We start from the raw sequence: 13,343 nt of genomic DNA on the forward strand, positions 1-13,343 counted from the left end.
GGGGGGATCTTCTTAATATATGGTTACTCATCATTGTCGCAAGCGTGTGGTCCGCCAAGTTGTCGTTTGTCCGGAGTTGAATAAAGGTGGAAGGTTGTACTAATTAATCACATTTATTTTATTGAAAACATTATGAAAAACTATTAACTGTAGGGCTCTGCTATAACCCATCATGTCGAGGAGCCAAGCGGACCATCTTTAGCTTTTCGTGTAATTTTATAAAGAAATTATTTGACATGATGAAAATAAACAATTAAGAATGTTAAAATATTCAAAAATCCTGTATGAGTTCCATTGATAAAATTTTTAGCACCTGCTTCATTAAAATAATTTTGCTTCGTCTGAAATAGTTTCAAAAAGATCACCTGGCATCGTGTTGTTGTTGTCAGGCTCCCACTTCCTCCAGCAACAGCTGGGTCTCTTTTGTCTCTTCGCTCGGTCAATTATCACAATGCCAATGAAGCGTTATAGAAGAGACCAGAGTGAAGTGAGCTGTTGCCTCAAATATGTTATTTTCGGTTTCAACGTAATTTTTTGGGTGAGTGATCGACTGATCGTTCTAGCCTTTCATTTGTAATGCCCTGATTTTTACAACCTGCAGAGCAGTCGTTCTGCGGTCGTGCCAGTCTGCCAGAGCCTAGTGCATCGGGAGTTTGGGAAGCAACTATAATTTACAAAGCAATGAACCTGTTAATTAACTCGTGGCAACATGCCGCCCGTCAGGTTGGAATCTTAGAGAGGGTTCAAATGACAAGTTGAACGTTTAATATTGAATGGTAAAACTGAGAACCTGGAGCTGGACCTTCCCATCATTATTCATTATTATTTCATCATTAAGCCAGCTGCCATTGACTCTTAATTGGAATGCTGGAAAATTGGGAAGGATTGGAAAAAAAGGCTGTGAATCTGAGCATCTGGCTCATTTCACCCATTCTTATGGCTCTTTTTCTAATTTTATTGGTAAGAAATGAGAAAAACACACTATTTTTGTGTACCTAAAGGCTAATGATTTTAACAAATTTATAATATTTTTACCTGCAATTTTAGAAAAGTTTTGCATGTCTTTCCTAATTGGCTAAATCCCTAAGTAACAAATTAGGCAGAGCTCCAAACTAGATTAGAATTTTCTTGCATATGAATGAAATCTTATAGCCTAGCTCCAAACTTCCAAAGCAATACATTTTTTATGTATTTGGAATATTGCAGCCAGCAGCCCAATTGTCTAATTTTATTATCAATCCTCTCAGACTTTCATGCCCTAATCTTGTAGGCTTGCAGCTCCAGAAGCAGAAGGGGCAGGAAAACTTGTCATGGTGTGAATGATAGATATATATCACACCAGACCCAATTTTAATTTGACCAATACCTTTGTTGAAAATTATGACAATTTATACATTTTTCTTGTGATCTTCAAAAAAATCACATATGAAATAATTTATATACTAATTATTTTAATTTTTAGCTCTATATTATTTAATTCTGCCCCTCATTGCAGAATGCCTCAAAAATTAATTTAATCATAACTGAACTCTCTCACCCAATCCAGAAAACTAAATTGGTACAAAGCTTGAAGCTGCAAGCAAGCTAGCAAGGAGTATCCGAGTAGCAATCAACTGGATCTGGTCACCAGATGTAGCATGGCCACATCTCCATGATTTTAAAGGACAAGAGAATGTTCATCAAATTGTCAATCAAATATCAACAGTTGTCAATCAAATACCGTATCAGGCTATCAGCTGTGTTGAGCCATCAATCAATGTATTACTATGAAGTATGCTGTAAAGGCAGTATGTGCTAAAGGTACCAGGATATGCCAAAACATACTACATGCACCAAAATTAGCAAAATATACCAAATATTTCTAGATTGTTCATTGTAAGGAATAAAGTGAATTTCAGGAAAATTAATCAATTCTGTTATAAGATATAGATATCCCTCATAAATACATCATTGTATGCTAATGCTCTATTCCCTTGTAAATACAATTAGTATGTCTGTCATAAAAGTGAAATTTTCAGTTGGATCAGAAAGGTGATAGTTTATCAAGGGACAAATTTGATGTTGGGACACAGGCTCTATTTCTTTACTCAAAATTTTGATACATTCTACACCTTTTGTTTGGTATGTTACATACATGTTAAACTTGTAATTAAGTTTATACACCACTTCAATGGTTGTATAATATACAAAATAAATGTGCATGCATGAGACTGCAATATGAACTAAATTAATACAATTTTCATTGCATACAAAGTGTGATCAGAAACTGGAGTAAGATTTAGCCATGCTAGTGTCCCATTACAATCTTATATTCTCATTCATTAAGCTGAATGATGAAATATTTACATATAAGGAGACTAGCAAGAATGCAAACTATGGTAGATAAATTGCTCAAAATGTACCTATTGCTATAGCAGTCCAAATTATATAGGTAGGTAAATATGTGTACATAGTTGTGACCAGACTTTCATGCCCCTATTGTCTAGAATGATCACCTAGGATGGAATGCCAGCCACTAACTTATTGGAGCAGTCAATGCCAGTCATTCTAAATATCAATAAAAGTAATTTTTTCCAGTTTAGCGCTATGATCTCATATCACATATTTTGACAAAGTAAGGCAATTTAAAATAGACACCCTACACAGTGACAAGGAGAGGGCACACTACAAGACAAAAGCTGTAAACATGATCAGTAGTTAATAGCTGCCACTCTCAAGGCGCGAGCTAAAACTGTACCAATTGGCTTGCAAGACACAACTGTTTTGAATGACAAACAGCACCATCTACTACATGCCCTGAGACAAACCAAGTGTGAACAGGTCGGAAACATGTGTTATGCATCTTGTCTCCCTGAACATTCATTATTAATAATTGGTACCGTAAAATGGGGTAACTTGACCACTTTTTTTTTATAAATGATGCAATTTTTTTACTAGCTAAATTAAACTTGAATTGAAACATGCAAAATACAGGTCTATACTCTAGCTTCACTCACCATAAATTGCTGGCTCCTGCCTTTCATAGTCTTTATGTAATTTCAAAAAAAGTGATGGTCTTTGTTACCCCAGCTCGTGGGGTAACTTAGACCGGGTGGTAAAATCAATTATATTTTTTGGTAAAATAATTCTAAATAACTCCAGGTTTTGGTGCATTGTAGTAGAACTCTTCTAGTTACATATGCAAATGACAAACTTGAGGAAAGTGTCATAGTTTGCAAATGAGGGGCGCCGCCCCATAATGAGGGAAATGTGACTACCTAATGGCAGCCCTGATGGGGTAATATTGACTGGATTTTTAACCTATTAGATATGCAAACTTTTTGAATCTTTCTATTGTGTTATGTGGCCTCAGTATTAGGCCTTTCATGCCCATCAACAAAATTTTTCTATGTCAAATAGTTTTTGAGTTGTGGGGGTTTTTGTTAAAAAAACGAAAAGTGGTCTAAGTTACCCCACCGGTCTAAGTTACCCCATTTTACGGTATACTGGTAATATTGTACTATGAATAAGAAAACTGAGAACAAAGCTAACCAGAAAATGCAAGATCATCAATAATATACCATTGTTAACATAGTGAACAAATTTTTGTCTATAGCTGACACCAAAGCAGCCTGGAATGGTCAGTGTTGTATAAAATTTTGACATTGACATATTTGTGACCATGTGCAAAATAAATATCACTGAATGTAAAATAATGAAATTAGTAGCGCATGCTAAAATAATAATTATCATTTTTAAAGTGTCATTAATTTTCACTTACTTTATATAGCAACACTTCACAACAAATCATTGCTGTGCAAGAAAATATAAGAAACAAAGATGGCAAAACTTTCATTGTCCCAAATTTTTTACAAATTTCATTCTATGTTGCCAACAATTGTATTTTCCCATATATTTTGCACTACCTGTATCAAAAGTCTTCCTAATAAGGCTTACTAGTAATCACTAAATTTATCTTCTATTTTAGGTAGGTATCATCTGTCACATCCACTTATTGACATGTTTAACAGGTTGAAATTTCAAACTCTATTAGAAAAATCCTAATTTAATTCATTCAAAAAAAAAAGACCCAGCATCCTTGTGTCTTTATCAGATTCAATTTAAGTATGATATTTTAAATTTATTTACATAATTTTCTTCTTCTTCTTTGGTTAGTCCTTCTTCATCATCAAAACTATTCCAAACAAAATAACTAGTTTTTCAGTATGTCATGTTATGTATGTAAAATGAATAATTTTTTATTGAGATTTCTAAATAATTTTGGAATAATTTTTTATTTTTAATAATTTTTCTTTTGAGCAACATAGGCTGGTTATGTTATATGACTCTTGCTCCTCATTTAAACTGCCAATATATGAGCAAGTGCCATTTTGATGCATGGTACATGTTACATAGATATTTGTAGGAAATGTTTGTTAAATGAATTGAAATGTATGATCACTCAAGAGTGGTATTTTTCTTATCATCAAAATTTGTATGTTTTCAGTTGCTGGGCTTGAACATCCTAGGCATTGGTGTTTGGGCTTGGACTGAGAAGGACACATTCAACAACCTCAGCCGACTCACCAATATTGCCCTGGACCCAGCTTTTGTCCTCATAGTTACAGGTCTATAAATATCTTATTGAATTCAGCAATTGATTAGAAAGGTGGAACGTTTAATGCAGCAACTTCATTGCTTGGTTCTAAGGTATTGAGGTGCTTTCATGACAACAGATAGAAATTACAATGACATTACATTAATTTTTTTGACCAAATAATTTTATTCAACATACATACTATCTCTTCCTTTGCTGATTAGAATCTTTAAGAGTATATTCTATCCTGGTTGCCTGGTTGAAGAAATTAAAGCACTTGAATAAAATAATACAATAATGGAAACATGTGCTAATGTATTTTACTTACACTGACAACATTTACAAATCTAATTTTGTTGATGTCACATTTGGCAATATCTCAGACTGTGCTCTTTCTCAGTTTTTATTCCTAATGTCCTTTAATACATCACAAGATTTGCTGTTCATTAAACACCCAATTTATTTGCTCAACCTAGTGTGGACAATTTAGAGATTTATTCTTCTATTTGTTGAAACTTGATTTATTTAACCATGATTGTTTTTCCAGGTCTCATCACATTCACTATAGGCTTCACAGGCTGTGTGGGAGCACTAAGAGAGAACACGTGTCTGCTGGCCTGTGTAAGTTGTTTAAAGCATTCTAAGCTCCTCATTTGTACAATCATCTTAATTTCTTCTACAGAGCATGGTATTATTTCTGTTGTGTTTTCCTTTTGAAAGAATCCATTAGTTCCATGTATTTCACTTGGCTATGTATAGAATGTGTGTTGCTGTTCCATGCCATTAGATCCTTGAATTGTCTGAGACAGGAGTCACATTATGATGTATGTGTCATTGCAAAATGAAACTTGCATTTGACAGTTCTCTGGGGTCACCCTTGAAATTTCCGTCTAAATTAAAATGCAAGACTAATTTTAGTTTTTTTCTCACCATCGAATCTAATTCATACTGTCAATGCACTCATAAATTTGCTTTCCTTATTTATAGTGCAATTTTTAATCATAGCTCCAAAAAGATGCTGAATAAATTTGGTATTCTTGAAATTCACTAGTGCTGCATGACATCCACACTTGTGTACTGACAACCATTTGTAACTTATAAATATTTAGGATGCCGAATTGATTTCTTTTTGCAGTATGCCATCTTCTTGGCCATTCTTCTCCTGTTGGAAATGACTGCTGGAATTTTGGGATTTATTTTCAAAGATTGGGTGAGTAATAATGTTGATATTTTTGAACTGAAAAAAGTCAATGAGCTTGTCAGCAGGTATAATATTTTGTCATGATCCCCAAACAACTCAAAGGATTTTGAAGTTTTCTGTAGAATTAGAATGTACTCACCAATCAGAACAATGTTCAGTTACGAAATTCGAAGTTGCAAACATTATTTTATACACGAGCGTTTCCTGCATGGGGTTTGTCACTTTCATTTCTGTTTTCATTGCAGATCAAGGCACAGGCCACTAATGGATTCCAGGCTTTCATTGTACATTACCGAGACGACCCTGACCAACAGAACCTCATTGACTGGATACAGGAGAAATGGGTGAGCATTGCTCGTCATGCTAACAGGCAGGGTACAGGAGAAATGGGTGAGAATTGCTCGTCATGCTAACAGGCAGGGTACAGGAGAAATGGGTGAGTATTGCTCGTCATGCTAACAGGCAGGGTACAGGAGAAATTGGTGAGCATCACACATCATGCCGTACACTGTATGGGATGCTGAGTCTTCTGTATTAGGAAAAAATACTCAAGTGCTATAAATGCAAATGACTGTATACTAATTTTCTCAATATATCCTGCAGAGTCTAGTGACCTGACTGGGACACATGATCTATTTATCCGTAACTAAGCAAAGCTTCTTGTGCAGCTGGAGTGCTGCGGTATTGAAGGCCCCAACGACTGGGACCGCAATGTGTACTTCAACTGCTCCAGTGAAGCCGTGGGCAGCAGGGAGGCGTGTGGGGTTCCCTTCAGCTGCTGTAAACTCAAGCCCCAGGTGTGATGCATGAGCTTAGGCAGTGAAGAACCTTGCTATTATTTATTGGAATGTTGTTTTCTGTAGATATATTTGAAGTAATGTGGTAGCAAGACAAGAAATCTTTGGATCTTTTGATCGTGTCGCAAATGGAGGTTATTAAAAAGTTTGGTATTGATATAAAACATTTGATATTGAATGGAGTTTTATGGCAGCTCAAGAATTGTCTATCCCAAGTAGCTTTTTATTACCAGCATCAATTACTTATATGAGAATATTTGATCTACAGATGAGCACGTAGAAACTTGCAACTTGTTGCCTATCATTTGTATCTGTTAGTTGTAGTAAAACTTCTTCAGTAGGAGCTGGGCTAGTCAAAAATCCTATTCATCAGTAACGTGCAAACATGATAGCGTTTAATGTAGTATAGACTAATCGTTATAGTTCATATAACTTTATTGCGGGCTCACTCGTTGGCATTGTTTGTTGTATGTTTACGACATTTATAAGCATTATTACCTTGTGGACGAGCGACCACACAGTTTTGTGACGTAGTGAATGCCAGTGAATGACCACTGGCACTTAACAAGTTGATGTGAACCATCACTCTCTGTACGCCCTACTTTATTATTCAGTATAGTTTGCATTCTCATTGATTTTCTTTTATTGTTGTACTGAATCGCGATGCTATACAGCGCTTTATTATTCACTGCAGGAGATCATCAAGAACAAGCAATGCGGCTACGACGTCCGGAAGCAGGACTACGTAAGTACTCATTCTATACATTGTATTTATCACTCGGTGAAATGCTGTTGCTTAATTACTGCGATTATTTTGTGCGCGGTCGCGATTGTGGAATACATTGCAGTGAATGATAGCAACAAATAAAAGAGGCTAGCTTTTTTAATAGAGTAAATGTTGATGTAGCGCCTCAGCACAGATCTTGTGACGTTATATTTATTTTATATATGCATTCTTTGAATAATTCGTTTAATCTTTACGAAATTTGTTGGCAGATAAAAAACGTGGATGCTTCTCGTTCTAAACCTAAAATCATGTTTAGGCTTTCACTTGTGATTTTCGGAATATGTGAGGTGTATTTTCTGAGTGTGTGAGGTGTATGGAGTGTAAAAGGTATATAGTGTGTGAGGTGTATGTCCTTAGTGTTTGTGGTGTATGTTTGGAGTGTGTGAGGTGAACGCTCTGGTTCTGTTATTTGTGCTCTGTAATTAACCCTTGCTTCCTCTATAGGTTCTAAGGCGAAGGTGACATTATTATGTTACTGCATTGAGGTGTATATGTTTATAGCTATGCCTCGAAGTAAATAGGACTCTCTTCCTAAACTGTTCTTGGGAAAGTCAGCGACATTCTGAATTGTTTTCTTTCAATAAAAATGTGGAGATTATATCTGAAATTGCGACCTAATTATCGGTTTCTGCACTTATTTATTTTAGTTTGATCTGCTTCTGTTCATGTATCGGGAACTGCGGGATCCACCCTGCACTCTTTATAGTCAATGCAATAATTGAGTTGTGAAACAAAACCTACTACAAATTATATATAAGAATTCCCTAGTATTGAAGTGTAAAGAAGTAAGGAAATACTCAATCAAGTTGGTCAAGCTTCTTTTATAGTGCACTGTGCGTAAACTCTTATATTGGTCTCTTTGGTTTATTGCTCAAAGATTTTCAACTCAAATATGGAAAAAACTTTAGATGAGTTGTATTCTGCTTAAGATTATGGTGCATTCACTTTTCCTTGTAACAGGGTTACTCCTCTTCATGGTTCTTTTCAATGTGTTCATTGCCACGGGCTGGCGCACGCATTACTGGGTGTACAACTAACCCCGGGGCAATGTGGGGCTGGTGCACGCATTACTGGGTGTACAACTAACCCCGGCTTGTTTAGCCGCTAAAACCGTGTATGTGTTGGTTCTCTTGGTTCATGGCTAACCCCGTACGCTGCGTGGCGGTGACAGGGAGGCGCGCGGTCTGATGTCATATACGAGCGCGGCTGCCTGCGCGCCGGCGAGGACTGGATAGAGAACAACCTCGTGCCTGTAGCGGGCGTGGCTGTGGGCGTGGCCATCCTGCAGGTGATCTTAACGATCTATTCGCAATCATCTATAAGTCTAATTAATGTTCATAGCGTACGTATGCTCAATAACTTTGTTTCTATTGAGGCCAGTGCAGAGTGGCGGAAAAAGGTGACATATGAATTTAGCGTTTCTCGATTTCAAGGCAACAATCGAGTGGAGGAGGTTCAAAATTAGACTGAAAAGTACGTTGCAGGGTTGGCAATGATTAAATCAAAATGATTAAATCACTTGATTTTTTTATAAAAAAATCATGATTTTTTTATTTTTTTTCGATTTTTTTTATTTTTTTGATTTTTTCATATATTTAAAAATATTGAGTGGCAGTTTTTAATTTATATTGAGGTATTGTTATTCATGGTTTAGTATAAATGTACTATGAATGACAAATTGGTATATAAACTTGTTGCCTTTAGTGTGTATTAGGTTCCAATAAATTGAATGTTTTTGGTACAGAGGCATCAAGNGCTAATTGCAACATAAAAAATAACACCTCAAAAAAGACAAAAAAGCTGAAAAAATCAAAAAAATCAAATAAATCAAAAAAATCATGAAAAAATAAAAAAATCATTGATTTTTGATTTTTTTGATTTAAAAAAAAAATCAAAAAAATCGCCAACCCTGGTACGTTGTTAAGGCAGTAGTTTCTAACGAGTTCTGGAGTACGAGCTTACGCTTCTGACGGTGAGTTTCAAGCGTGCATTCGATAGCGATGTCGCGCCAAGCTGCAGATAGTCGAGAGGAAAGTAGTTACAATATCAGGAAATGTCTGAGAAATCACGCATGCTTTGCATTCCTACCCTGACACTAAACTAATTGTCTCTTTAACTTTATAGCTTGATTGTTGTAGTGCCCGTGTGGTTGTTGTAGTCAATTTAGTGCTTCGCTAAATTTATATAATGGTTATATAATGTGTCCGCTGGAGCAGCAGCGAACTCTTCGGTAACCCGACGTAACGCTATCAGTTCTGGCACCTCATGCAGTTACTCTCGCATACAGTCGCATCATCAGCATGCCTTTTATTTAGGTACTACTAGGCTGTTACCTAGCATGCTTAAATCAACACGAGCTCGTGAACTCCGGTATCAATGCATGCAGTTTATATCTTGTTCATATTTCATGTGCCTTGTACTCCATTACTCTTTTTTATTTCATGTGCCATTATTCACAACGCCTTGTAAAATGCACTTACTATTTATGTTGATTGCACCTGAATCGAATATTGACATGATTCTCATTCCTATTAACGTTGATGTCCTTAAGAATTTATTTTGATATCAAATCGTTTTTTAACTACGAGAAGAAACATAATGAACACGTCCATAATTACCGTTCGCACTTGGTAAGAAGTCCAATTTGTGTTAGTTACTCCTCAGCCCAGAACATCGCTTGCCAGCAAATGTCTTTCGAAGTAAACCTGTTCATTTATTGCACTGCCTCGCATGTCTTTCTTTTGTTGAGGAGGCACTGTAAGCGTGCCTACTTCTAACATCCAACAGTATGTCATTAATTTTTCTAGACCTTTGTTCTACATACTATTATTTCTAAATAATTTAAAATCCTGGCTTGACTGAGAATGCCGTTCTGCATTACTGTTTACAGTTTGAATCTGTATAATGAGTTATCAAGTCTTAAGTTTCCAGAAGCGGTTGACTACAAATAGACGCAACTGTTCCACTAACTCGGTAATTCCAACTTTGTTCCCTGCTCTTCTTGCTGAGTGAACTGGAGACTCGCTATTTTGTTTATTTGACTCGAACTTTGGTATATAAGCAAAAAAAAAAGATGGAAAAACCACTTGGCACGAGTAACTTCCTACGAAATTTCTGCGAGTCTAAATGAACGCCATTTGCAAGCCAAACTAATCTCTTGACTCACTAACTGAATCTAAGCTAAAAAATGTTTCGTATGTTTAGCACGAGTTACTGGAGCAAATGTTTTGCTGTGTCTGGTTACCGCTTCAGGTGAACTGTAGTGTGAATGTAGCTCTAGTGTTCGTGCTGAGTAGTGGTATTCAATTAACCATACTGCAGACCTCGTCAAAATCTCTTCGAATTTTTTATGAATGCTCCCTGTTAATGTGTGAGCTCGTTGATATGAGAAAAAAATTGATCTAAAGGTCTGCAGAAGTTAGTTGTTGCTGCTATAAGACATTACCGCACTAGTGCCGGTAGTCAGTGCCGCTCAAGTCGTCAAGGTTGACGGTGCTGTCCAGCCACAGGAAAGAAGCCAGATCATCCAGCAGCGCGGTTGTCTAGTGGCGGGCGAGGAGTGGCTTGAGGGCAACCTTATCTTCGTGGCGGGTGTGGCAGTCGCGGTGGCGTTCATGCAGGTAAAACCCACACAACGGTAGCGGCAGGAGCCCAGGCTCCCGCTGAGGTGAACGCTCTGCAGTTTTTCATCATCGAATCGTCATAAATATAGTGACTGTAGCATCTAAATTCTGCACAAATTCAGCGCACCTAAATTCAAAGATTAAAATATTATAGTTTTATGCTATGCATATGCTGAGTGTGATCACCAGTATTTTTTTGTTGTGTTTTTTTTTATTGTTTGCATTTTATCCCTGCGGATTGCGGTCCCATTAAGTGCTTTTTAACCTGATAATAGTTTGCTCTCATTTGTACCGATGTTTCTTTCATGTATTTTATGTAATGTTCAATCTATGACCCATCTGTTTCTGAGTCGCCCGAGCTTCCTCATGCCTATTAGTTCTGTTTAGGTTGCTAGTCGTTAATAGTGCAGTTGTGTTGTTGCGATGCACTTCCCGAGACCTGACCTCCACACCGCGAATTACGCGTTCTTGTGCTCTTTTATCATTTATCAATATAGACCACAGATTTTAACACCGTCAATCTTCTGCACGTTTATTGACTCGCGTATTATTTAAAATTTGTACACTTCTCAGAAATGCTGTTGTTTGTTTCTATAAAATTTCAATTATTTTCAGATCCTCGGCATCTGCTTCGCCCAGAACCTGCGCGCCGACATCTACGCGCAGAAGGCCAAGTGGAACTGACGGTTGGCCCCGGCCTCGGCGAGTGCCGTGTAGGGCGCCGGCCGGGGGACAGCCTACACACTTCCTGCCACATTCTTGCCCTATTAATTATCTCCACACTTCTTCCTGCCTTCCCATGTTCTTCGTTTGCTACGCGTCTTCCTGAGGGCAGAATAAATATTCGGACGCATTGTACGTTTCGTGCCAATTGCTGTTCATACTTCTGATGCATGGCAAGCTCATCTATAAAAGAATGAACTTTCTCTACGTCAAGAGGCACATGTTGAGACACAAATCGGCGCCGCTGCGAAAAGACGTGTGTTGTGCGTGCGGCCGTGGCCGTTTCAGTCTTTCTTCTGCGGTGTTCATTATTCAATTTGATGCAATGCTGCGCGTCTTAAATCGAGCCGCACACATACACTCTGTGCATTTTACACTGCTGCTACTCTCTGTTCTTTTCAGCGATCTTGTCTCGATTCTTTCCAAATCTAATATTCCGTCATTTTTTGCATGCTTTTTTTTGCAAGCTATTTTTTTGCAATCACCAGTTCATTTTCTTCGTGTCTATAGTGGCGGCGTTAAGTTTCTTCCTTTAAATTATTCCATTATTTACACAATTTGAAGATCAATTCGTGATTCTTCACGGCGTCCAATTCTGTTATGACATTGACAGTGATTTTGGTGACTTATAACCTCCAGTTCGTTTTTTTCTTCGCGTTTTTCTGATTTCAGTAGCAGTAAAGCAGACTCTTTTTTTAATTTTGAATTCAGATTCAGTATGATTGGCACATCACGTTTAATTTTCTTCAATTCGTGCATTCGTTCCACCATCGGTTGCTTCGCGTCGCTGAGAGCAGATGTAAATTTTATTGCGACCCAAGACTAGACGTGTATGATCAACATTCAAATGTAAGGAATGGAGGCCGTTTTGATGTGCTGTTGAGTTTCGCCATCATTCCAAGAACCACTTTACTGAATACTTGCGTTTATAAAATCATCCAAACGGAGCTTGGATTTGAGTTTTTATGCGAAGTATGACTGGATTTTATATTTTAGTTTTGCAGCTGAAACTATTTCCAAGCTATTATTAATCTTCACTCGCAGTTCAAGTTTCCTGAAACTTGATCGTAGTTTTTGACTTCCTTTCAGTTTCGCATTTGCGACGGACACGAGAGAAGAGGTAATTTTTCTCGCAGGGTAATGCTTGAGGTGACGAGCCTCTGTGAGTTACAATAACGATTCAGGGCCATTCTTAGGAGGTGCCCTGAATCAAAAAATCTCTTTAACAGTCATCGTGAATTATTTATTAAGGTTTGATATTTGTTTATGATTGAAGTTTTTCAACGACATATTAATTTTTAAACGAGTGTCTGAACTAATTAAATGAGGCACGCATAGATATCCTCCACGCGATATATTGCGCGAGGCGTTCCAGCGAATAAATGCGTGTAGATAATATACAGCTAGGAGTGTGCCGTGCTCTTGCCAAGTGTTGTGGTGAGAGCAGTTGCCCGCCATCACAAGAACTCTATTTGCTATCTATATGTTCGCTGCACCAGCTCAGCAAGAGAAATAATGTCACCAAATACAGTTTCCGTCTATTTACAACACTTCTCTTTAACTTCACTTCTTGTTTGTCTGTCTGCTACAAATCTGGGAATCGAAATTTAATACACTTCTACTTATCCTATCGATC

At 37.3% G+C, this 13,343-nt stretch overlaps 1 protein-coding gene across 2 annotated transcripts; it reads left to right on the forward strand.

Moving 5' to 3' along the window:
• Window positions 1–374: 374 nt before the first annotated feature.
• LOC108678530 (tetraspanin-5) lies at window positions 375–12,011 on the forward strand. Of its 2 annotated transcripts, none has more exons than XM_047882684.1 (9): window positions 375–538; window positions 4,487–4,607; window positions 5,124–5,197; window positions 5,712–5,786; window positions 6,023–6,121; window positions 6,446–6,574; window positions 7,269–7,319; window positions 8,533–8,649; window positions 11,600–12,011. In XM_047882684.1, the coding sequence occupies exons 1-9, from the start codon at window positions 452–454 to the stop codon at window positions 11,666–11,668; spliced, it is 822 nt and encodes a 273-aa protein (XP_047738640.1). In that variant the 5' UTR covers window positions 375–451; the 3' UTR covers window positions 11,669–12,011. The 2 variants fall into 2 exon arrangements, with proteins under 2 accessions (XP_047738640.1, XP_018022470.1); XM_018166981.2 differs by lacking the exon at window positions 8,533–8,649 and adding an exon at window positions 10,865–10,981.
• The last annotated feature ends 1,332 nt before the right edge of the window (window positions 12,012–13,343 follow it).

Source organism: Hyalella azteca, unplaced genomic scaffold (assembly GCF_000764305.2).
Source record: "Hyalella azteca isolate HAZT.00-mixed unplaced genomic scaffold, Hazt_2.0.2 contig11040, whole genome shotgun sequence".
NCBI lineage: Eukaryota > Metazoa > Arthropoda > Malacostraca > Amphipoda > Hyalellidae > Hyalella > Hyalella azteca.

Bases quoted from the DNA above. Each gene is read 5' to 3' on its own strand.
- LOC108678530 (XM_047882684.1), top strand. From the start codon at position 452: ATGCCAATGAAGCGTTATAGAAGAGACCAGAGTGAAGTGAGCTGTTGC. The intron at 5,198-5,711 runs GTAAGTTGTTTA...TTCTTTTTGCAG, and splicing joins ACACGTGTCTGCTGGCCTGT to TATGCCATCTTCTTGGCCAT. The intron at 7,320-8,532 runs GTAAGTACTCAT...TGGCGGTGACAG, and splicing joins ACGTCCGGAAGCAGGACTAC to GGAGGCGCGCGGTCTGATGT.